Source organism: Nipponia nippon, unplaced genomic scaffold (assembly GCF_047370975.1).
Source record: "Nipponia nippon isolate SJK-2023a ecotype South Korea unplaced genomic scaffold, ASM4737097v1 scaffold_9, whole genome shotgun sequence".
In the NCBI taxonomy this organism is placed as follows: domain Eukaryota; kingdom Metazoa; phylum Chordata; class Aves; order Pelecaniformes; family Threskiornithidae; genus Nipponia; species Nipponia nippon.
The window spans coordinates 38,947,389-38,973,631 of NW_028262413.1; the positions used below are offsets into that span (position 1 = coordinate 38,947,389).

The 26,243-nt window shown below is 35.4% G+C and overlaps 1 protein-coding gene across 3 annotated transcripts in view; it reads left to right on the plus strand.

The window, feature by feature from the left end:
* Positions 1-39: 39 nt before the first annotated feature.
* The window catches only part of EFL1 (elongation factor like GTPase 1), an 83,548-nt gene continuing 57,344 nt past the window's right edge, over positions 40-26,243 (plus strand). The window contains exons 1-14 of one of the 3 annotated variants that reach the window (XM_087743866.1): positions 40-85; positions 691-793; positions 1,489-1,556; positions 1,760-1,844; positions 3,267-3,400; positions 4,029-4,166; positions 5,042-5,256; positions 9,678-9,801; positions 10,718-10,794; positions 10,935-11,071; positions 11,900-12,022; positions 14,593-14,692; positions 24,691-24,842; positions 25,519-25,697. In XM_087743866.1, the coding sequence (XP_087599992.1) occupies positions 703-793; positions 1,489-1,556; positions 1,760-1,844; positions 3,267-3,400; positions 4,029-4,166; positions 5,042-5,256; positions 9,678-9,801; positions 10,718-10,794; positions 10,935-11,071; positions 11,900-12,022; positions 14,593-14,692; positions 24,691-24,842; positions 25,519-25,697 (1,623 nt within the window). In that variant the 5' untranslated portion in view covers positions 40-85; positions 691-702. Of the gene's footprint in view, positions 86-378; positions 615-690; positions 794-1,488; positions 1,557-1,759; positions 1,845-3,266; positions 3,401-4,028; positions 4,167-5,041; positions 5,257-9,677; positions 9,802-10,717; positions 10,795-10,934; positions 11,072-11,899; positions 12,023-14,592; positions 14,693-24,690; positions 24,843-25,518; positions 25,698-26,243 lie in introns of those variants that run through there. The other 2 variants (XM_087743868.1, XM_087743867.1) reach the window with 2 other exon arrangements.

Below are 26,243 nucleotides of genomic sequence, written 5' to 3' on the forward strand. Positions count from 1 at the left end.
TCACGCACCGGGGGGCGGGACGGGACGGGGAGGAACGGGCGCGGGCTTCCGGGTGCGGGCGGCGCGGCGCCGGGAGGGAGCCGAGGTGGGGTGTTCCCCTCCCTCCCCCCCTCCCCGCGAGGGGCCCCGAAATCCTCCCCCCTTCCCCGCCTCAGCCCCGGCCCGAAGGGCAGCCCTCGCCCCGAGCGCCATTGCAGTGGAAACGTTGGGGGAGGTCTGCGGCCCCCTCCCGGGGCAGCGGTCCCTGGGGCGGGCCTGCGGAGCCGAAGCGTTGGAGCGCGGCGGGGACTGCGGCTCCCGGCGGTGCCCGCTAGAAAGGGGCGGGAGGAGGAGGCGAAGCGGGGGACGGGGCGGCGGGGGCAGCCCCCGCGTTCGCGCGGCCTGGGTGTAAAGCGGGAGGTTGTGGCTCCGCGGCGCCTTCGGGTGCGGGGAGCGGAGGCGGCTCTGTCCTCGTGCGTAACGAAAAACGGACCAACCCCCCCCCCGATTCTTGTTCAACATAGAAACGTGAGTTTCTGGTATCCGAGGTGTAGTACGAACGGTGTCTGAGGAACCTGAGGCGCTCCACGTGTCCGAGGAGGTGTCCCCGACCAGTAGCTCTGATCACAACTAACGTAATTAAAAAAAAAAAAAAAAAAAAAGCTGTTTCTTAAGTCGCTTCCTAAATAAAATACTTTCCTCTGTTCACAGAATTATCTAACCATGGTCCTCACAAGTGTGGGAAAGATGGTCGGCCTCCAGAAGAAGACTTCTGGGATCAGGAATATCTGTATATTGGCCCATGTGGATCATGGTAAGACACGTGCTTGTGACTGGCCGGAACCTTCTGAGGAAAACTTGCGTGTGTGTTAGTTTCAGTGATAGTGAGATAGTCAGGTCACTGTTTTAAAGCATTAGGTTTTCATGGATTTATCTTTAAACTGTCTTAATTCTGATTCCAAGAAGTAAATTTGCTTCATGCACATTTCTTTTGTCCTGATGCAACTTATCTTTTAGAACTTGAGAGCATTACACTGTAATAATTTGGAATAGTTGAAATGGAACGTTTTCTACTTTTGTGTTGCTGAATGTTGGCATGAAGTAAATATAGGCGTGTGTGAGGTAGGCTGTTGTATTTCTATGTTTACTTAATGGAAGAAGTTTGTTATGTAGGTAGAAATAATAAATGCTCGTTTTAGGACAGAAATCTTTTGTCTAATTGCATGATATATTGAGGTTCTCATGTACTGTTTGTTATTTCATCTGCTTTTCTGGTCATGACAGGTAATGTTGCATTCACTCTTCAAAAATAAGTTTGTGTGTACCTATAGGTGAAGTTGAATAAACGGATTTATTGTTTTAAAGTTAGTTTGTCCTTTCATGGCATTTTAAAGTCTTTATTAATGTTGAGATCTCAGAACACTACATGTTGTCAACATTCATAATATCGTCGCATCTTTTTCGATTGTCTGTGTTAATTTAAACTAAGTGATTTATTTTTCTTTGCAGGCAAAACTACTCTAGCTGATTGTCTAATATCTAGCAATGGAATAATCTCTAGCCGCTTGGCAGGCAAGGTAGAGTTATACTGTCATTTTTAACAAAATTCTGGTGTGCATGTGCTGGGATTGTAAATCAGTGACGATTAAGGCAATTCCATTCCTAGTCTTGCTAAACCTCATTTTCTCACAGTCATACTCTTTATAAATTTATAGTTTATAAATAATTTGTGAAGATAATTCTGCAGATTTATCACCTCTTCTTTTGTTTTTGTACTCAGCTGAGATACCTAGACAGTAGAGAAGATGAACAGATCAGAGGAATAACAATGAAATCTAGTGCAATTTCACTGCACTTTGTGAAAGGTAAGTTGTTGATGCTGGCAAGTATAAACTTTAATATATATTTTTGTTAATTTTCCCCGTCTCTTCATTGCTGCTGTTGATATTTTTTGTATGCAACTTTTACTTTTGTGTTTCTCAGTGTTAGGCCATAATTCTGCAAAGACTTAGGCATGTATTCAACTATTAACCAAGATAATCAGGTTCCATCTCAGGGTTAGCAAAACCATCTTCAATTGTATCTCTGAGTGGAGGCAGTTAGAATAGTTGCCTTTCTCTTTTTATTCTACAGCTAAATCTTTAGATTTTGATCTTAAGTCTTGAAATAATGTCACTGAAAGGCAAGATCTTCTCTCAAAAAACAACAAATTTTTAAATTATTTTGTACAGTTTTATCTTTACTACACTTCTATGCCAAGGTCCTATTATATTCTGCTATAAATTGTTCAGAGGGTTTTTTATAGTGTAGTTACAGTCTCATCTTTGTTATGACTCCATGTTCCTCATGAGTCTTATCCTCAGCTAGGCAAATGAAAAACATGAAATACATTACTAACAAGCTTGTGCAGAAAAAAGAATGACTAACAGAAAAATGGCATGAACAGGAAAGCCACCATTGGTCTTTCCATTTCAGCTACAGCTGATTATAAAAAATAGTTGAAATCAATGATCTTCCAGCTAAGTATTGTGAACTGTGGCTGTTTTATTGTTGACTCTGAAATGACCTTACTTTTAATGGTTAGAACCTTTTATGTCTGTTGTTTTTCTGTTGTATTGAAATTTAGACTCTAATACAACTTCTTAAACAGGAAAGTTGTTTGATCTTATTTTGATTATGGCTGATGATAAATGCAGTGAGTTCATCAAAAGTTGACTGGAGTCTCCACTAAACAGAATTTTGGGGGGGAGTAGTATAGAAAATAATGAAAACTTCTACTGTATTGATATATTGAAGATATTTTAGTAATATGGAGTCAAAAGCGTGTTTTAAAAAAATCACAATGTTGAAATGAGGCATTTTATCAAGAATGTAGGTTTATTTTTATGATGGTCTGTCATGATTTATCTTTAAAATGCAGACTGTAACGTAGTTGATTTGTGTTTACATAGTGATCTCTTTGTAATGCTACTAAAAGCTTGTTCAGGGGTAGGGTTTTTCTTTTTGTTTGGTTGGCTGGTGTGTTTTTGTTTTTAATTTTCCGAAGGTAGTTGGGAATTAAAAGATGAAGATTGGCATTAAAAGTGAAATTAAAACCCATTAGGCACAAGCCACTAGATGTTATGCTGATGACAGTCTTCCTTTCCTCTTGGAGTTTTTCTTAAGCATAATTGTTGCTGCAGATTTGGTTCTTAGAAATTAATAATAACTTCAGCAGTATAACCGGCTGGCTGAAAGAAATATTTTTGAAAACTGTTCTGAAATATTAATTTATTGTTTGATCCTAGGTGATCAGGAGTATCTGATTAATTTAATAGACTCCCCAGGGCACGTGGATTTTTCTTCAGAAGTATCTACTGCTGTCCGACTCTGTGATGGTTGCATCATAGTGGTGGATGCTGTTGAAGGAGTCTGTCCACAGGTGAAATAAAGTATATTAAATAGAGAAAGTGTAGAGAAGACAGAGTAAGTGAAGTCTCAAGTGTATTATGTAGAAATAAGAGATGAGCTGATTTAAGAAGTTTTGTAAAACTTTTAATAAATTTTAATAAATGTACCTGAGGTATGAAAGAGGGTAGTTGGTTTCATAGTTGTGCTGAAAAACTGAGCAACGTTGGTGAGTGGGTGTAGTAAGGTAGGGCTGAACCAGTGAGTATGCAATTTTTCAGGTAATGGAATATTTGTATAGAGAAGAAATAAATGTCTTAAGGGGAAAAAATATCTTTACATGTGCTTTTAGGGTATTGAAAGTGAAAAAATACAGAAAATAACATTGAGATTGCTTTTATTTCATGGCTTACTTTTATGAGGGGTTTTTTTTTTGTTGTTGTGGGTGTTTTTGCCATGAAATTCTGCCATTCTGCAGAATTCTGTAATAACTAACAGTATGTACTCTGAGAATCAGATTTCTGGTTTGAATGTCAACCTGTCCTTTATTATATGTTTAATTACATTTTAGAATTGCATTGTCATTTACTTTAATATTCCATCCCTTTCGTGGTCTCAAGCTTTCTGTAACTTTTTTTTTTTAACTATTTCCTTCTTAATAGACTCAAGCAGTTCTACGGCAAGCGTGGCTAGAAAATATACGTCCAGTATTGGTGATTAATAAAATTGATCGCTTGATTGTGGAGCTCAAGCTCACCCCTCAGGAAGCATACTTGCACCTTAAGAATATCTTAGAACAGGTATTCATGCTATAGTGTCATGTTCACACAGCAGATTTTGTTGAGGTTTTTTTCTTCCCCCTTTTCTCCATTCTTGAATTGGGAGAGACTGTAATTTTCACTGCCTTATAGCTGGAAAAAATTTAGAGCAGCAGAACCAGTTTTTTCTTACTTTGCAGGATCAGGCACTATAACATCTAGTCTAATTTTTAACATTGAGATACATTTTATTTCTAGTTGGTTTTGAAGTTCATTCAGAATACCTGTGATAGAGAAAAGAGTATTAAATGCCTCTTGACAGGTCATCAGGAAGAGTCTTCATTTTTAGAAATAATATGCTGAATGTTTTGTTCTTCCTGTTAAATTGCTTAAACTTCTTTGGAGATAGACAAATAATTTCTTTAGACTGCTCCTGATAGTGATAACTTTATCCCTGCATAAATCTAATTCATCTTTTAAGTTGTAAGTTAAGTTGCCTTCAAACTTTTTTTTTTCCCCCAGAGCTTACTTTTAAGCACTTATCTACCTGATTTCCCTTTGCCCTCCTTTGTTGTTTGTTTGTTGGCAGTAACAAGTTCCTATTTCACCATGCCTTGTTCTGAGAAAGTATATTACACATGATACTCTATTTCTGATTCAGTCCTGATGTGGCTGACTTTGACTTGGAAAGTACATGGTGTTTAAGTCAAAATGTTAGTCTCATCAAAATCCTGTTGTCTTCGAATGGGCAGGATTAGATACACAAGGTTTGTCTTTTAAATTGCAAAATGAATCACAGGCATGCTATCTTGTTAAAAAAAAAATATCTCTTTTTTACATTTTGGAGGGTGAGGGAATTGCATTTTAATTGCAAGGTTTGTGAAAGAGTGAACGAATCTTAACATATCCTTCTGTAGATCAATGCAGTCACTGGAGCACTCTTTACCTCTAAAGTCTTGGAAGAAAGAGCTGAGAAAGAAACAGAAAGTGAAAGCATTTCAGACACTGCACCAGGGGATCAAATTTATGACTGGAGTGCTGGATTGGAAGATACTGATGATTCACATCTTTATTTTTCACCAGACCATGGAAATGTGGTGTTTGCCAGTGCAATTGATGGCTGGGGTTTTGGGTAAGTCTGGGACTTAGTTACTGTTGTCTTTTTTTTTTTTTTTAATTGATTACTGCAGTTAATCTTAAAGTATTTTCAGTTGCTTCATATTTCTAAAGATGTTTTTTGTATTTTTATGTGATATACAATTCTATTTAATCAGTTCCAATATATTATTAACACTTCACAGCTGAAAATACTACCAGCTTTGTCATCTGTGTGACAGGGACCCCTGTTTTACTTACACAGCAGCTGCTGAGCCCACTGTAGTGTCCAGCCTAACCTGGTAAACTTAGTGTTTTATTAATTGATGACATTTGATAGCCTACAATAGACTAGGCCAAAAACTGTGGCAGTAGAGGAGCTATTTCCCAAGTAGATTGGACCTTCCAGCTACAGGGACAGTGACATTCATAACAAGCATAAGGCAGGCGACTGGCATCAGGGCAGTAGTTTCAGCTGTCCAGTTCAGTCCAGTACAATTCTGGGTCACAGCATTACTGTGATCTCTTTTTTTCTGCACCAGACTTTGACTTGTCCTTGAAATTATGCATCTGTTCTCAAGTGTTTGTGCTCATCAGTCTTAGCTGACTTCATTCTAGCTGTTCTTCATTCAGGTGCATTTCTTATCTCTCGTTACCTAATATCTTTATATTTCTGTTTCAGCAGTTGCTAAAGAGCATTGCAGAGAAGTTTAAGTAACTGTAAGAATTTGGGGATAGAATAATTTTGGAAAATTTTCTGGATTACTGTATTTGAGTTTGTGATCAATTCTGTTCTTCAGTCCTGTTCTTAGTAGTTAGTTTCAAAGGGCACCAGGCTAGTGTAAAGATTACACGTTCTGATTGCTTGCCACAAGGTGGAGTCGTTGTCTTCATCATGCAAGTGTAATTAAAAAGATACACTCAGAAATACAGTGCATGTCTTTAATATTGCAAAACCTTTAAAAAATCAGCTCCAGGATTTTTCAGTCAAAGTCAAGCTCTTAAATAAGGTTCCATGTGTACTTTGTAGTCTAACACAAATACTTCTTATCACTGCAGAGGAAAGGGAAAATAAAATGGGTTATTTTAGTTTAATTATCTGCCATGAATAATAATAACTTATAAAAAGAAAAATCAGAGTGTAAGTGGCGTAAAGGAAATTGAAAACAAATCTTCAAATTCTGACGTGTTGGAATATTCTTTAGTCTGAAAGAGATCTTTTCATAGAGGATGTGTGTGAGGGGAGACCATTTCTGAAGCCTAGAGGGAAAGGTTTTCTGATACCTTTGGTGATCCACACATTAACACACATCTTATCTGAAGTCCTCCATTCCCATATGGTGGCCACAGTCACTCTTCTGTTTTCTGGTGTGCAGGGAAACAATATTTTGATTTCTGTAGGCTTTAGCTCTCCTGACTTGTAACTTTTCATTGAAATTCCATGGAAAAAAGGGATTAAGGTAGTAAACTGTTGTTATACAGGGTATTTGGGATGCAACTGTTAGAAACTCGTTGAAGTTTGGAGTCAGAATAGGAACATTTTCTTTAGCAGATGTTGAAATGATTTAGAGCTATTGGCTATTTTGGTCCTGTATGGAAAAAGATTGGGCAATTTGCCCCTTTTGTTTTGGATACTGAGAAAGCCTGTGGGAGGGAATAAATGAAAACAAAAAGCTAAGTTTTTGTTTTGGCAAGTTCAAAGGTGGCCTAGGTTTAGTATTGGTATTCTAAGTATGCTGTCAGGGAATGCTAAATGTTAAGAAAAATGTTACTTACAGAAAATGACACAGTGGAGTACTTTTTGACAATAAGAGAACTATAAACTCAAAAGCAATTAAGAAGCTATTGCTTTAGCTTGAGCTACTTGATATTTGCGAGTAAATCATCAACTATTAAGATTTTATAGGTTACAGAGCTACATTGTGATACAAGCCTGTGGTCATAAACACCCTATGATCAAGTTTGTAAATGAGCAAGCGAGCATGTTGTTCTTAAATGGTAGGTGAATATAATGGTTATTTTTGTAAAAGCAAGAATTCAGATAATTACCTTCCTTTCATGATTTCTTTTCCTCTGATAACTTCTCTGCAGATAGAATTAAATTTCATACAAACGTGGCAGAACATTGATGTGTATCTCCAGCTCAGAATTTTGGCAAAAAATACTTTTAATTTGAGCTGTTTGACACAGGAGTTTACTGATGTACTTCCAGGTTATGTATGTCTTTTGTAATAACATTGGTGTATATACAGAGAGGTGGAGAAGAAAATTTCTCTAAAAGAGTGCTTAGAGCTTGAGAGTCTCTAATTTGTTGTTTTCAGAGATAATACCTTATATTATTTTTCTTTTTTTAATTTTTTTCCCCCCAAAGCTTTTAGCACTTGGTATATGTTAGTAACTTATATTTCTGCACAGTGGAATGTGTGATAGATGATTAATGATATATGCTAGGATAATGTGAAATGGAATGATAATTGGTCAAGCTTTAGTTGTTTCTTTGTATTTGCTATGTACCTGCCACTTGAGATGTTTGTCAAGTGGCTTGAACTTTACTTGCAGAGTTTCTGTAAGGCTGAAATCTAAATATTTGTCATAATTTAGCTTCAAATGGGGGGAAGAAATAGGCCACATATGACCTGTCCTTATTTTTGTGATTGGTATATTGGTATACTAGGGAGGATTGATAGGCTTTCTGTTTATTCTGTGCCAATTCTATACTGATACAAGATGAACTTAAAATCTTACAATGCTTTTTATTGAATATGAGACTAAAAACCATGTTTGCTAAGATTCCCCAAATTTTAATCCCCTTCTACTTTATATATTGAAACTTTTTTTAAGATAATATTAATTGAACTCTCCATGTACAAGATTGTATCAGCCAGAAACATTTATGCATCTAACTTAGGCAAGGGATGTTAGTATTCTGCTGCTGGTCTGGATCAGACTTTTTATACATTATACAGTAGACTAATTTGTGTTAATCTATTCTCTATCCCACAAAATGTGCCTACAGCTTGGACAAATAACAGGATTCCTATCTGCTACGTTTCTTGTTTGTACCTGTCCTACTTCTCCACTTTTCCCTCACATCTTGAAAATATTTTAGTGTATTTAGTGAAGCTGAGCAAAGATTGCTGGCTTTCTGATACTACTTTGTTTCTTATGATGAACTGGCAGGCCCTAGTTCTGATAAATCATATAATGGGGGGAAAGGAACATTTTCCTTAATTAGTTTCAAGAGATACTTCTGGACTGCCAGCAGTACGATCTGGTGAAATATGGATCAGTGGAGCATTTTCTTAATTGGGGCAAGCCTTGACTGCTGTTACATGGTTGTGGGTTCTGTTCCTACAGGTATTATGACTTGTCATGGCAGAAAAAATTAAGCCATTAGACAGTGCCAGCCTCATCCAGTGCAATTAGTACATATGCTTTTCTCATAATCCTCAAGTGTTGAAAGAATGCCATAAATACATATGCAGGAGCTGCTGGCACAAGAATCTTGAAGGTTCTCCCCCTATTCAGAGTTTGGCATAGCTTCTGGAAAAAAAAAAAATCTCCTTTTTGGTCTTAGTTCAGAACTCATAGCTTATGTCTTGCTGACATGGGCAGGTTTTTTTTAAGTGTGTAGAAATTTGAGAATTCTGGATTTTAAAGAACAGATTATCAAGTATCATTGTTCTATAGTTAGCATTATTCTGATTGTAAACGTGTATTTTTGTTTCTGTGTGCACAAGGAGCAAATATATGGAAATTTTTTCTATAAATGCTCACTGAACATTTTCAGCAAGGAAACCATAGAATGTTCAGGACACCCTCTTTAGGTCGTCAGCAGACTGCTTTTATGAACTCATGTGGACCACTGAACAACACAATCGGCTTTATAACACAATTTTGGCATTACAGTTTTTATATTATTCTCTGGGGTTTACTCATTATTAAAGCAATGATTCAAACAACAAATGCCCTTAGTAGTTAGTTTAAAAAATAATGACCACTGTCTGATGGCTCAAGTGTGGCTCAAAAGAATACTTGATTTTTAACTTGTACCATTCTGGTCACAGACCATAGGTAAATGTGTTGTGAGACATCTCAATAAATTTGAGAGTCATCACATAAATATTTAGAACTTTTGTATTATGGTTTTGAGTTTTTACTGGGGGGGTTAGTACACAAATATTTATTTCAAACAAAGAACTTCAGCCTTGAAGCTGACTTGAAACAAAACAAAAACATACAAATACTGCTGATGTTTTTGAGCTACTATGACTAAATATTTTTGCAGGTGTAAATGTTAAACAATGTGAGCTGAAGTGAAGGCAATTGGAAAAATGGGAGTAAAACAAGGATTTGAGATTTGCATGTGATTTTCATGTAAGCTGTCTGTTGCTTAGGCTGATAAGCACAGGTAACCAGCATTGCACGTTTATCAAGACACATTTTGTTTCCTTTCAGCATTGAGCATTTTGCCAAACTGTACAGCCAAAAGATTGGAATCAAGCCTGCCGTACTTCTGAAGACTTTATGGGGAGATTATTATCTAAATACAAAAGCAAAGAAGATAATGAAAGGTGATCAGGTAGGGAGGTTGTCAGAAATATTACCTGGGGTTTTTTTGTTGTTGTTGGTTTGGTTTTTTGTTGGTTTTTTTTGTTGTTTTTTTTTATTCCTCATAGTGTATTCTGAAAATTGACCTCGGTACCTTTTTACTCAACATCAGTGGAAGTATAAAGTCACTAGGGTAGCCTTGCATCAGCCTTTGGAGAAGAGAACATTCCCAAATTGACCATTCAAAAGCTACATGAAGGAAATCTCATCTAACAGTGGTCATTGTTGCTCTTAAATGTCTCTGTTTACAAAATAAGGGACATTGCAGCTTCAAGAATTCAGCATAGAGCGAAACACACAAGATGAATGGAAGACTAACAATGTAGAAACCAGAGTAATGAGTGGGTCTCTGTCTTATTTGAAGAGTCCTTCAACAGCTAAGGATTTAGGATATTCACGTTTAGCTTAGGATTTAGGATTTAGAAAATCTTTTTTGCCTTAGTGAGATCCCATTGAATGCTATACTGAAAACTACGCTTCTCTTGCATTAAGTGTTTCCACCACTAAAAGTGAAGAGGGGAGAACGGAGTTTCCCTATTTTCATTTAATGATGATTTTTTTTGTATTTTCATAGGTGAGTATTAATAGTTATAAAAAGGGTGATAACCAGGCTCAACGTAGACATGTTCTGTATTTATCAGGCTCTTTTTCTGAAATTGAAACCCTTGTCCTTCATTTTTAAAAGTCACGTTTATATTGCACCTTCTACTATTCTTATAAGACAGACTGTTGAAGAGGTGATCTTGTGTAGAAACAGGTAACTGTCTTGATTTTGAATAAAGGTTTTACATGCTCCTTATGAAAATGGTCAGTTAAAAGTTCAGTCGTAAGCCTATTGTAAAAATGAGGATTTGCTGGTAATTAGTTGTATGTTTATGTTCTACCAGTCAAAAGGAAAGAAACCTTTGTTCGTGCAGTTGGTGCTGGACAACATATGGAGTCTGTATGAAGCTGTTATGAAAAGGTGAGAAGATCTATAAAGTTCTCACGGAATCTCTTTCCATGTGCTATGGTGATTTTTGAAATACTCAAACAAGATATGTTGTAGATCCTTGTTATGTATTGCTACTGTGTTTTTTTATCTATTTATTATTTTCCTTACAGAGACAAAGAAAAAATTGAAAAGATAGTTACCTCTTTGGGATTGAAAATTGGTGCACGGGAGTCACGGCATGCAGACCCTAAAGTTCATCTTAATGCCATTTGTAGCCAGTGGCTACCAATATCTGATGCAGTCCTCTGTATCCTTAAGGAAGATACTACTTTTTGTACTATTGGCAGTTCTCAGACTTCAAAGAGTGCTCACATATTTCAATGTGTGATTTGGTATGATTTGTTCTCTTTTTTCATGTCTGTGCCTATGCTAGCTGGACCTGTTTTCTCACTTGTAATATTAAGTTACGTATCTACAATTAGTCATATTTCTGCCAAATTCGTGCTTTTGCACGCATCCTTTTTTTTTTTTTTAGGAAAATAAGTTATGAAACTGGAGGTAGTTTAGCAATACACTTTCATTATGTAGTTTTATATACAAATTTTAGTGTTTTTCCTGAAGGATAAGCCAATCTGCTTTTTACAACAGTATCTTAGCTCTTCTGTCCATGAGCTTCTGTAAGTACCTGGTGTTATGTTTTAGGTATCTGCATTCTTAATCCAAGATCAGCCTTTGCTGTTTGTCTGCTGCGTAGACCGTCTTCTCATCGTTTATAATATAATACACATTATGTTATAGTAGGTGTGCGCAAATTATTGATGTATAAATACTAATTAGTTCTAAAATCTTGCCCCAAATGTGCTATTCTTAGTTTCCCCATTGCACGTAGGGGGAGCCACCCCTGCTTAACTGTCCATTCTGCCCTTGGATAAATGCCAGAAATTGTTGCTGACTTGAGAGGGAGCTGTATGTGCTGTAACAGACAGAGCTGGATTTTAGCTGTGTGTTGATGCTGGCAGTTAGTGCATGAGGTTGATTTAAAGAAACAAACATTGAAAGCATTTGTCTTCCTTTTATTTGCATTCAGTAAGGGAATATAAATATATAAATACATATCCTTAGCAATGTGTTTTAGCCATGGTGTGTAATAAACTTCCCAGTCCTCTTGACATCACTGCAGAGAGAGTGGAAAAGTTGATGTGTGTTGGAGCTAGAACGTTTGATTCTTTGCCACCAGAAACTCAGGAACTGAAAAGCGGTGAGTAGGTGTTCTCCCATTAATATGAAGGTTGTTTCTATCTTGGTGGTTTTGTTTGTCTTTGGATTGTAAGGTGTGTAGTAATCTCTACTTAGATTTATAATTCTTTTACTTGTAGTAGCTTTGTTGATGTTTATCAGTGACATGTCATAGTATTATGTTTTATTTTTGTGGCCATATGTTTTTCTTCAATCCCATATATTCATGGTTTTTAGACAACTCAAGCTGCAGGTGGTGTAACGTCTAAGACTCTGAAACTGGGGATTTTGGAAGGATATGAGGTTAATATTTGGTTTTAGTTCTAAACAGTAGAAGTTATCATGTAATTGAGAATTGAATATTTTACCAACTTCTATATTAAAGTCATTAATTTTTAGCCACTAAGGGTTTGAATTTGGATTTCATTTTTACAGGTATATTGATTAACTAGGTCCAGCTTTTGGTAATTTAAAATAAAACCTCTTTTTTTCTGTTGAATTTGTTGCTAAGTAGTTTGTGTACTGAAAAGAAGTTAGTAAGATGTAGTGTAGCTTAGCTGTTACTACAAACATTATCATTAAGAATGTCTTCAACATTTCCATAGCTCAAGGTATAACTTGATTTCTTAGTTATTTCATAATATTCCAGAATGATAAAAGATTAGCCAAAAAAGAAGACAAGAGCCAAAAGACTTGGAGGGCAACAAATATGTTTTGTTACCTAGAGTGTTAAATGAAGATATGAAATCCTGATATTTTGAAGGTAGTTTAAGTTTTGCCACCGACTTCATTGAGATCACGATTTCATGTCCAGTTCTGGCCGAGTTTCCAGCTTTAACTAAGAGTTCCTCTCAAGAAGCGTGTAGTAATATATCCAGGCGCTCTTGTGTTGAACATTGGGATGTCTCTATGCAAAAGTAAGCAAGAGGAAGTTTGATAATCACCAAGTCCTGTGCTATAAAATTGTAATAGGGGCTGGGAATGATTTAACTGTAATGAAAATAAACTTGGTGTACAGGATGCAGGAGAGCTTGTAAGATGGTCATATTCCTTTTTCTATCTTTGAATTATTTATAAACATAAACTCTGTGTTCATCTATGTCCTTCATAAAAATTCTGATGCATTGGAAAGGAGAACTTCTGCTGAGTTCTTTTCCTCAAAGACAGATGAGAACTGCTGAAGCTGAATTAAGTATTTAGCGGAATTGAAAATCAAAGTTGAAACTGATGATGTAATGCTCAGTGGTGAGCAAAGCTCATTTCTACACGTATATGTGGTAATCTCTGTGGAGCAGTAAGTTCTATATAAAATTAAGTGATGTTTTTCCCCCAGATTTGGTAGTCTGAAAAAGAATGTTCCCAAATGATCTTTTCAGATAGGTTTGTAGGGGACAAATAGGCCTTATATCTATGATTTTGTTGTTCTGCAAACGTTCTTTCTAACTGAACAGAATATAGCAGAACACCATTTTGTTGTAAGGTAGTAAATGTTTTTTGATATTTCAGGAGGTAGTTTAGTAAAAATTACAAGAAGATACCATGCTTAAGCTAGTAATAGTTAAAAACATTTCTTAACTCTGTATGTGTAGTGAAAGGTGTTTATAGAACAATGTTGTGAAGAGAGCTTCAAGAAATCTAAAGGGATGAGATATCAAATATCAATTTAAGATAAGATGTGAATGCCAAATTGACAGGCTGTTAGGAATTGTTTCCCGGGGTGAGGCAACTGATATTTTCATTCTTTACTGAACATTTACAAACACTGTATTCTCGAAACAGTATTCAATACTGTATCAGTATAAGTTAATTAGAAGAAATTTGCCTCTAAACTCAGATCTCTACTGCTCTTGGTTATGAAAAAATAGTGTACTTCACATTTAGTGAATATCATGCTAATTTTTAGTAGTAGTCTTGCACTTTGTTTGCCTAAGCACTTTACAATATAGTCTCTTCACACATCAGATAAAAGGGAGAAGTATAGGAGGAGACGATTTATTTTTCTGTGTTGTTAGAAGTTTTGAATGGTATTGTGTCTGTTTTGGATTTGATAATGTGTTCCAAGTTGGATGAAAAAAATAGTTTATGGGAATTTCCTAAGTATTGAATGAGTGTTGTGTGGATCTTTCATCCTTTGAGGAATATCCATTCTTACAGTTAAGTTGTTACAATTTTGTGAAGACACGAGCATCTGGACATTTGCAGGACTTCCTCCTTTAGTTTGAAAGGAGGGGGAATACTTTTGAGGTACTGAATAAATAGCTTGGTCTTAATGCTAAGCTGTTCTCTAAGAACTCAGCTTTAAATGTCAAACCAATACGTTTAGTTTGAGTATATGTAGTTTGTTACGAAGAGTTCCGTTTTTACAATTTTGCTCATTTTATTTTATTGTGAAACAGACTTGAAGATATGGGCAGTGTTATCAAATGATTAAGCTAGAGTAATTTTCTACTTTTGCTGTTAATTTGTCTTCAGCATATTATCCCTTGAAATAGGAAATAAACAGTAATTCCTATAAAATTCATGGAAAACCATAGTTTTGTCCCTGTTGTTGGGAAAAAATTGTGCAAATAACTTCCTTTTATGTTTCTTCAGCTTTTATGAAATGCAGTAGTGAAGGAACGGCCCCGGTTATTGTCTTTGTTTCCAAAATGTTTGCTGTGGATGCAAAGGCATTACCGCACAATAAACCAAGGTAAGAAAATGTAACGTTTAACTTTTTGATCTACATTAGATACTTTTAGGACAAAAAGTTATGTTGCAAGCGTCGATGAATTGTTTTAGACCTGAGAAAATAATTCACGAATTCTTGAGATGCAATAAAATCTATTCAGCAAGTAGATATTTTCTGAATGAGTTCAAGAGATGATTTGTTTAAGCATATTAGTTTTAGAAGATTTAGCAAATTTGTTGAGGAGTAAAAAACACATTTGTTGGAGAATAGTAGTTTTGTCCAAATATATCATCCTAATGCATACATTGTATGCTGTTTCAGGATGTTTGGCTGAAAATATGATTGAGTTGTAATGCCTTCTTAGTTTTTCAGTAAGGTTGTGTTGGCATGATCATAACAGCTTGCGTTTGTACCAGGAAACACTTCCCATCAAATCTGGCATAACAGTTAAGCGATCATCCAGTCCATTACAAGTGCAAAATAAAATGGGTTAATTAAAGTAGCCTAAACCTTGACTAACTTTTTGCAGTGAAGTGAAAGGCATTCATGCACTTCAAAAGATTTTCTTCTCGGAGGTTTGGAAGATTTTTTGTTACAGCTTTTTATTGTCTAATGACCGTCTCATTTTCTTTGTGGGGTAGATCCTTCTTGATTTCATTTCCCTGACATCCTTAAGTGGACTATTTCTAGCTGAAGCCATCTGCTTTTTTACAGAAGTAATGTATTTTTCTGATTAGTTTATAAGAATGGGGTTCATCTTAACCTTTCATCCCTCTAAGCCTCTGGAGCATTTTCAGTAGTCAACTTTTGTATTAACTGGCCATTCTATGTTTTTCTGGGATTTTCACTGTACAGTGAAGTAACAGAGAAAATATTGATCTGTCTGCTAAATTTGACTGATTGACTCCTAAATCTTTGTGCAAAAAATGGTACTGTTGCTGTAGTAATATTTGAAAGCTTTACTACTATATTAGGTTTTTCACACACTTCCTATATTTACTTCAATTTTTTCTTACCATGCTTACCTACGAATTTTCCACCAAAAACCTTTCTTGCACTAAGTTTGAGTTCAGGGAAAACGTGCATTGCACTTACGGATTGACTAAACACTAGGTGGTGCAGTTTTGCTTTGAGTTCTGTCCTTAAATGTATCTGAAACAAGAGGTCTTGCTCAGGTGCTGGTGTAGCACAGCAGTGCCATTCCTGTTTTGTTTGCTTTCCTGGATATGTACTCTAGTTATCAGAGAAGACTACACTGAGGCCAGCACTTTCTGACTGTTCTATTACTGATAATGACCCGTTCTTTTATTTGTTGGGAGGATCGAGATTCTTTGATGTGATGAGAATACAACATAGAGGCAAAGGTGGCTTTTACATACACCAGACACAGGAAGTCTTGGATGTATTTTCACGATTTTAGTCAAAATTTTAAAAAAAGAAAAGCTACCTACTGCAAAGCCTAGTTGTTTTGGGGTTTTTTTTGTTTGTTTTTTTGGTTTTTCTTTCATTCTATGTCATTTGCTTACGAGCACTCTGCCTCATGGATAAACTCTCCTTCCATGTCTCCTCCGATATTCATCTTACACTTTTCTTGGTGGGGGTTTTTTCTGTTCTCCTTAGTCATCCCCCTTCAGGAAGGGAGCTGATTTACATGTGTGGTTATATGCCATGTGTTAAACTTTTATTCTTTTAAAAAGAGAGAAAGAGTTTCCCAAACAGATAAAAGAATATTTTGAAGAAATTTGCCATGCATTGCAGTTCATAACATGTGTACGACCCGCTCTGTTTGGTTGGTGTTTTTTTTTTTTTGTGGCGAATGATGCATTCAGTACAGAAGCTTATGCATTGTGACTTGTTGGTTGTATTTTCTCCTTAGATAAAAAAATGTGCTGTTCTCAACTTTATTGGTTTTCAGAACACAAATACGATTGCATTTTTGCACTCTGATACATGTTGTGTAACAAATCTGTAATTCTGGTTATCAGTCTGGTTTGAAAAACCTGAAGACGTTTACTAAGTTGAGTGGAGGATTGCAGCTGACTGATAGTCCAAGTAATGCAGAGCTGGTCCAAAAATCCAACTAAAATTTACGTAAATTAGGCTTTCTGAGATAATACTGCAGGAGAGTGAAGACTGTCCTGGAATTCTTTCTGGGAGACTTGAGGCATATGAGTGATGACTGTAGACAATATGTCCTTGCTCCCTGTTTGTTTTTTTTTTTTCAGTAAATTGAAAGTTGTAGTGTCTTGCTCCGTAGTTTGTGTGAAAAGTATTTCTTACTGGCCTTAATATTAAATTATTCAATTAGTTACTAATTGGCTAGTATTTAAGTGAAATCACATGACTGTTTTTCTTTGAGATAACCAGTCATTACCAGCATTATGTAATTTTGCTGATTAGGTAGTATTAACAATTTTGTTTTGAAGTGACAATTGGATTCAATTTTTTTAAAAATAGTAATATAGCTAAATATGTATTTCTTGATATCTTAATTGTTAAGATTCTACAGGTAAGCAGTTCTTGGAAGAAGTCAGAAAAGGAGGTTAGTTTTAAAGAGGAAGAAAAGCTATCTCTGTGAAACAAAATATAAGAGTTTTAAAAACACAGCATTGTGTAAATGTGGTTCTTAAGCACATGTTTTGAATTATATTGGCTACTGTGTACTATGTACAGTCACACAGTGAAGACTGGTTAACAGAATTGAGTGATGGCTGTGTGGAGTGTGTGAGATCCAATATTTAAACCGGCATTCCATGAGGATGCTCCATAAGAATGCCTGAACATAGGGAGGAACAAAGAATACATACACTATGTTGATTAACAGTGGTTTCATGTTTACCTATTTAAGAAGATTAACGCATGTTGGATGTTCCATTTACATGTTAATTTTAAGGAGCCACAACTGTGTTCTTGTGTATTCTGATGTTTGACTGCTGGACCTATCTGCTAGGTTATTTGCATCCTTTGGGAGGGGTGGGGGAGGGATTATTTTTAAGCATGTTAAAGCATGTAAAAAAAAAAAAATCTGAGATTTTTCTCTAGATATCTTTTTTTTTTTTTTTTTTAATGGCAAGACTTACACTCCTCTATTTCCAGAGGAAAAAGTAGATCCATGCCACTTTCTTTTTCTTTCCTTTTGTAAGGTGGTATTGGGAATGTTACCTTTCTGTAAATTCCTTAGAAGCTGCAAATTGACTTTGCAGTTTTTATAGTTAGCCTTATTTCTGCCATCTGCTTGTAATGCTTGTAATGCTTTTTAAGCATAGGTTGGGAAAAGCAAAAAGCTCTCCTAAGTCCAGGGTGTACACTAAATGATAACGAAGGTTGGATTTTTAATTAAAACAACCTCCTTTGAGACTGCTGTTGGCAACTAATATCTCCTAAAAGGTGACTTTAAAAATTAATAGATTCTATACTAAAACTGCTATGTTTTTGCTTTTACTGTTTAAATAACAAAGTTTGTCAGCTGTTACAATGCTAGAATACATGGGAAAATAATTTGTGGCCAGTTTACAACAGGTTGACAGCTTATATTTATCTTCCTTTGGAAAGATTTAAAATTTGACTTTTATATGGTACTAGCATGTCCCTGAGTTTTTATCAGGTTGTCTAAAGAAACAAGAATTGTGCAAATGTGTTTTGTCTTCCTGTTTCTTCTGTGTGAACTTCTGAAATTATTCACTAATTCCAACCAAATCAGACAAAGGTGTAAATTTTAGATATTAATAATAACATCTAAAACCAAAACCAGTAGAAAATAGGGCCATATTGGCTTCTTTTGGAGCTACTTGCTTTATGTAATGAGGCCTTATTTGATGGTGCCTGTGGTTATTTATTCTTAAGTATTCCTGTGTTTAGAATTAGGTGTTCATTCAGCGTATGCTGTTTCTTTCTCTCCTTTCTACTAGTGTTTTACAGCTGCAGTCTAAAACAGAATGGTTGAGTGTAGGTGTATAAATAAAAGCAGAGCTTGGCATTTAGGTACAGGTTATAAATGTTCCAGTTTGCTCTTCCTGAGGTTCACAATTCTGTCTTTATCTAATCCAGTGTAAAAGAGAAATATTTAGTTACGATCACTTTAAGTAGTTTTAGCTGCCACTATGTGTATTTAATATAAAATACTGAGACAATGTAAATTGGGTATCAGATGCTTGTTATGATGAAATCCTCTACTAACTTTGTGGAGCTTTATGTATAAATGTCACAGTGATGTGATGCAATGTCAGCACTAGGAGGCAAACCATTTATGTTACTTCAAGTCCATCATTCTTATAATCCTGCTGAATAATGTAAATAAATAGAGTACACTAGAGAAATTCCATTTCTACTTTTCAGTGGTAATAAAGAAAAGTCTATTGACCAGACAACCTGATGTACTAAAATTATATTTCATGACTGCACTAGGGGATATAAAACCTATAATACCTTACCATTTTCCTCCAGATAATATGAAAGGTACTTCTTTCTCCTCAGTCAGCTTGAAATCAGGATTTTATTTTTCTTATGAAATAGGCACTTTCCCATACAATTCTGCATGAAATTATGATGATAATTGTTTCTTTGTTTTGTGGTACAGCTTGTTTGCATGTCTTAAACCAACAGATTGTAGAGTACTTCATCTGTTTCCTTTGTCATGTTTCCTAAAAACTGTATTGGAAAAAACGTAAATCCTGTGATTTTTGCCCAACCTTCAGCTAAAAACACATTACATTGCCTTGATCAAAAGAAGAGAACGTTTATAAAGCTCCAAAATCTGTAAGAAATTACTATCTTCTTGCAAGTAAATTAATTTTTATGTTTAAAGGCAATATGACTTTCAGTGACTTCAGTGTGATCTGAACCCATCATCTTCTGCTTGCATTAATAGTTTGTTCTAAATTGTAGTTAGTGCATTAGAAATTAATATGGCATGAGTCATCTGAACAGCCTGTCAGATTTACAGGTTAACATCTGAAGATGGCACCCAGTTATATAATTAATACAGTAATATATGCTCTTCAAAAATTAAAAACGCTACTTATGGTTATTGTGAAATAAATTTCATCATAATAGCATACGTTTAAATCCAGCTAAGACCTTTGAAACTGGTCTAAGAGAGCAATATGTAGTAATGGATGAAATTTGAATCTCTGGACATAATTTAGTTTGTGTAATTGTAAGCTTAAGAGAGAAAAGTTTGTAACATTCTGAAAGAGTTTTGCTTCAATTTTCTTCTTTCTTTATTGCACATTTAGTATGTGAGATAAATCAAAGGTCAGTATATCGGTTGAGTGTTTTTCAAGGCAGTGTATGACAGCTTGATATTGATATCTTCGATTCATTATGTATCTCAGAATGAATGATAATTGCTATATAATATAATACAAAACAGTTATCGAGTGTTCCCCTTTGCAGGAGCCCTGTAAGATTGTTGTATGAAATTTCATGTAAATTCTGATTTGGATAATTTTCAGTTGTTCATTTTGTGTATACACATTTATTTCTACTGTGAATTGCCTAGTGCTTTCAGTTGCAATAGAGAAGATAGGAAATAATCTTAGTAGGTGTACATTAGTTTGTGAATGGAAATAGTTCCATAGACATCAAGCAGTTTCATCCAGAAATTAATGAACTTCAGAAGGATTAGGAAAACCACTGGACATACTCTGTGCTGAATTGTAGCAAACAAGCTGCACTTGAGAGAGCTGTCCTTCTGACAGTTGTCAGAAGTCTTTGAGAGCCAGATGGTGAGCAGAACAGCAGCCAGTGATTTAAGTAGAACTTAATTCTGAAGAGCGGAGACATGAAGAGTAGTCCAGAAGATTCTCTATAAATTACTTGGATTCAAAGATGTTAACAGAAATTACCCCCGTAGTTTCATGAAGTCAAGCACGTGTCTATGAGCTCATGGAATTTAAACTGGTAAAAACTGTATGGAGAGAAAGTATTCTCAGCCACTGCAAAAACATTGTTCGCGGCATGGGAGATGCATCACAGAGACTTGGTGACGGTAGCGTCAATCTTTTGGAAATCAGTTGATGTTCTGACTGTGGTGTTTCCTTTTTAAAATGGTCTGAAGGTTAAAAGCTTAAAAAAATAAACATAACTCTTTAATAATGAGAGGCCAGTTTATGCATGGGTTTTTTGATTATTCACTATGAATTTTTGAAATGTTTTGGAATGAAGTCTGTCTTTGATAACATGGAAGAGTAGAAAAGGTATCATATTCAGAGGATAGATTGCATGAAGAAGTTTAGTTGTCGTTCAGTTTGAACTAAATGAGTTATCCTGAGGGAATGTGGGAATAAAGAAGTCCGCAGTAGCTTGCTTACATTACCTGAATTCTGATTCATTTAATCAACAATCTACTGAATGGTAATAGTATGTATATCATGCTCTTTTCCACGTTATTATTTCCATAGCATTTGTTTACCACACAGTTGAGGTTAAGATGAGTTAGTAATAATGTGGTTACCCATCTATGTCAGCTCTGTTACTTGTGCCTGGTTCATGTGTATGGTGTCTGAATGCTGTAGCATCTCTCTGGAGGTAGGCAATCTGGGGGGTTTTTTTGTTTTGGTTTTTTTTCCTGCTCCAGAATTTTCATTTACTGTTTTTTGTGTGCCTGCATGGTCCATTTTTTTTATTGCCAATATTATGAGGCTGTAGATCTTTTCTTATGGATTGAAAAAAAGGGGACGGAAGAAATATGATAGGGAAAAAGAGGAGAGAATCTTTCTTCTGGTTTGGGCAGCATTTATTCAAAATTGATTTTTCTTCTGATTGGTTTTGCCAACTGGAGAAATTGAATAAATCAGGGTATAATTTAAAACTAGTTTTGTTGCAGATCCAGTGCCTTATGTGCATTTATCTTGTTCTGTGTTCTGCTTGAGTGTGTTAAAATTCTATATAAGGATTTATTTGACAACATTATCTTTTTTGTGGTTTCTAATGGTACTATCGGGAGTGACTAATTTTATAGAAATTGACGCTGACAGAAACCAGGATGGAAGTCTAGGTTGTACCTACTAGCGAAAGTCCCACCCACACTCAATCTGCTTCTTATCAAATTGAGAATGTAATTGACTGTACTTACATGTATTGCAACTTACGCCAGTGCATTCAGGATTTTAAGGTACCTTTAACATTTGTGATTAGGGCTATCTGACACCTAAATATACTGATACTTTTAAAAATACCATGTAAAGGAAAAAAAAACAGACTTTTTTCTTTTACTCTCAGGATTATTTACACAAATGAAAAGTATTTTTGGACAATAAAATGTGTTGGAATGCATACATATGTCCTCGTGTGTATACTATGCCATCATATATAGACTGCATTTATGACACCCTTGGCTGTCTCATCTGTACTTTCCCTATCAATCTTTCTCCTCCGGGAATTTTTCAGACATTCCAAACCCTTAAATAGCTTTGAACAGCTGCCTTCAGGAAAAAAAAATCATCATAAAAAAAGTTTTCTCCTCCACCATCTGCTTTGCATTTTGTATTGTTAAGCCTCACTCTCTTTTGCAGTAAAATAAACAAACCAAACAGAAATACCGCACTATCCCAAATTTCAGAGATATGTATTCTTAATTCTGTCGCAATGATCATTTAAGAGATTATTTTTTAAAAGGAAAAAAAAGAAAAAGAGAAAAAAGTTGCTGAGAAGTTTGTAGTGGCAATTCTGTCTTACTTTTGCCTTTTCTATGACATGTAATGTGTCTGTCACAGGTTCTGAGTTCTGAAAGTCTGTGCTTCAAATTCTGACATTTTATCCTGGGGGCCTCTCTTAGGTCATTTTTAGAGAGATTTTTAATTTATGTATAGTTTTCTGACTCTTTCGAGTTGAACATTTGGATTCAAGGTAAGCATGATAACTGTGTTCAAAGTGATTTCCTCAAGCTCTGTGAACAATTCTGATAAAATGAAGGGTCTCAGTAAGCATTTTTTAAATTAAGTCTCTTGCAGAAGGTGTTGTATGCAGACAAGCATCCATATTATGATATAAAAAACCAATCTTACTGGCAGTGAGTTGGTCTCAGCCACATCATGTGTTCAGGGCTTTCTGCCCCTAATTAATCCAGTTAAGGGCAGAGTAAGCGTGCAGTAAGTGTCTGTACTGGCTACACATAAAAACTTTGACCCTTAAGTGATGGGTGGTTTCCCTCTTTGGGTGTATGGAATAGTTGATACGGGGATGTGTTTCAATCTTTTTTTTTTTTTTTAAGTAGAGACCATATTTATATGCCTGTTCTGTAATGAAAAATTACTACACTGCTGTAGTGCTTCCCACTGTTTTCTTCCTCTTACCATTCATTACTACCACTGCTATTCAGGAAATCTTGAACTGTTTTTTATAAGTGTAGAAATTAAAGTAAAGAGAGGAAGTGACTTGCTCAAGGCTACTAAGCAAGCTGAAACTACTAATAGGGCACTTTTGTTTTTAATGCTCTGTTCATCAGACTGTGTGCGTGATACAATTGACTGAACGAATCCTAAACCATCTTAATACTAAAAACCACTGTTCTTGCCTCTGTCATATGAGCAGATGCAGGTGTAAGGACACATCATGTAGATGGGGTTTTGCTGTGGGCTTATGTTCACCGTCTTGAGTTGAAGTCAAGATCTAAGACGTTGGGCTTAGTTTGTCCAGTTGTGTTGTACAAATGTATGTTTTGTCATAGAGAGAATTCTTCTGTTTCTTCTCTTGAGTTAGAATTCCATTAAGAATATTTATATAATATAAAAAATGCATTGGTTGTTATTTTGGCAAAAAATTATTTATTTATGCTGGACAGCATCATAATATTGATTTTCCATTGCTTCCAATGCAAAAAAACCCCAAACAAACCCAAACTAAAGCATTGTAGTTCCATGAAAAAAATTATATCTGCATAACTTATTTTTTTTTCCTGCTTTTAAGCCATGGTGATAAAGGTTATTTTTTTTAACGTAGGCACATGACAACACATTACATGAGAAATTGTTGATATTGAAATTACTAAACAGAATAGATTATTCTTAAGAGTATCTGTAATGATTATAGCAGGATCACAGGTTCAGCTCTTTTATATGGGAAGTTAGTAGAAACAGAGGAGGAATTGGAAAGAGAGGATGACTAGTATTTGAAATTAATTTCCTTGTTTGGACTTTATTAAACTAGAAGATAATCTCATATCACAGATTTTTATTTAGGGCCAGATTTAAAAATCAAATGGACAATTTCAGGCAGTGGTGTTATATTTCATGTATGTGTAACGCCCTTTGCTGTTTAAAATGCTTGAAAAGAGTTGCATTTAAAAACAAGTCTGTTTATATTGCCTTATGTAAGAATGATAATGTCATTCTTTAATTTTTATTATTTATTGCTTTAAATCTTATGTTAAAGCACTTTGTTTTAAAGCAGGGTTTACCAGGGAGTAGATAGAAATTGTATCACAATATTAAAATTATTTTTTGTTGTTGGTGTCTCAGCTTTAAGTCCCTGATGAGGTTATTCGCTTTATGGAAAGGTAGCTATAGCAAGCAAAGACTTTTCCCTGCATTTGAACACTTGCCGTAAAGTCTACCTTAAAATAATAAAGATACCACAAGTAATTTAAAATTACAGTATTTGATCTTTACGTATTTAGAAGAAAAGTCTGGTAGTTTTTTTTCTAACTATAGTTAAGCTTAGGTTAGTACACTGTATGCTTAGTCTTAGCTGTCATTCTAGCTCGGGATAACATACTGGACATGGTGTAAAAAGCAATTTTGAAAATTGGCTTGGATCTTTTCTGAAAAATAGAGAATTCATACGTCACTGGCAGAAATGACTTATTTTGACAAAATAAACAGAAGTTTAACATGGTGGCCTCTTCCTAAACGTGGTAGTTTGCTAATTTTAGTTGAATTAAAATATATAGTATCATGGGGACAAAAGGCATTCTGTATCAGTTTTTACTTATGCCAAATATAGTATTTTAAGTATTGTGATTTAATTTCTTTTATAATAAATGACATTTCCAAATACTAATGTTTTAAAATACAATGTAGGCCTTTAACTCAAGAAGAAATAGCTCATCGGCGTGAACTTGCAAAACGAAGGCATGCAGAAAAATTGGCAGCAAATCAAGGAAAGGAGCTGTCAGAAAAGCCTCCAAGTGAAACTTCATCTGAAGTAACTGGGAACACTGGTGATACAAAAGGTATGTAATGCTCTGCTATCTGTTTTTCTCAGAGGACGTTTAATAGTAGTGTCTAGGTGTTGTCAAGGGGCTGTGTACCTTGGAAAGAGTTATCTTAATGCCAGTCTAAACAGTTCAATAGATGGAACTGAATGAAGAGTGAGGAGGAATTTGTAAGAAAGCTGACAGTTCATAAATGCTGTAGTAGTGCCATGGATACCTGTTCCTATAGCCTGAGAATGTGCTTGGTCTCAGAACTTTGAGTCAGTGAAGACAGATGATGCTTGAAGGACATGCTCTGCTGAAAAATTAAATAATTTTCACTCTAAGTAGAAAGGTGCAGCTACTGACTTTTCCCCTTGTGGGTAGAAAGATTCAGGTTTGTTTAGCTTACTGCTAGAACCTTGTTATGGACTTGTTACTACTTTATGCCAATATAACTTTAATTCCTTTAAGCTTTTATGAGAGTAACTTTTTCATTACAAAAAACTGCAACTAAATAGCCTAATAATAAGTTGCTACAGAAGCAATGTATGAGCAACAGGACTGGATTATGAGTTACAGTGGGGCATTCTTGCTGTCTTTTAACGTGTCGCCAGATGTGATAGGATAATATATAATTGATTATGTTTTTTTTCTTCAGATGATAAGGCAGAAACTGCTTTTATACTTCATATCTTTTTCTAACTTTGATTAGGTGGAGTGCAACAGCTCACTGGTCAAGTGGAGACCATGACCTCAAAGGCAATGAAACAGGAAGCAGACAACAAGGAGTCTTTCATTGCTTTCGCTAGAGTATTCAGTGGTGTGGTGCAAAGAGGGCAAAAGATCTTTGTTTTAGGACCAAAATATGATCCTGCTGAGTCTTTGCATAAGGTAAGAAGTGACAGTGAACTGTTACCGTAACTTGGGATTCTTTTGAAACACTGATGACTTAACTATTTACATGTTGCTCGCTCAGAAAATAAATTAAATAAAAAGTTCAAGTCAAAAATTCCAAAAAGTATCAAAGTAATTCAGGTAATTGTAATAGCTGGTTGTGTCCATAAATTCATTATAAACCTTAACATTTCCAAAATAGTTTAAGTACAGTGTTATATTAGCTAACAATAAGTCCAGTATGTGCATACTTTGATTCAAAGAAAACTTGTGAAGGAAAAAACAATGCCTTTGGGGAACAGGAAAGTGCATAATAGTATTGAAAAAAATGGTGTTAAATGTTTTGAGATTGTGATCATAGAAGTTCATTACTTATGAATTTTCTTTAAAACATTTGTTCTGTTGGTGACAATGAAAAGTGAGCTAGGAGTCGTACACACTTAAAAATTACCAAATAAAGCATTATTTTTTTATTTTCTTGGTAACATTTGCTCATTTGCCACAAGACTGGATTTTTGGAAGGGGAAAAAATATTTTCAAGTA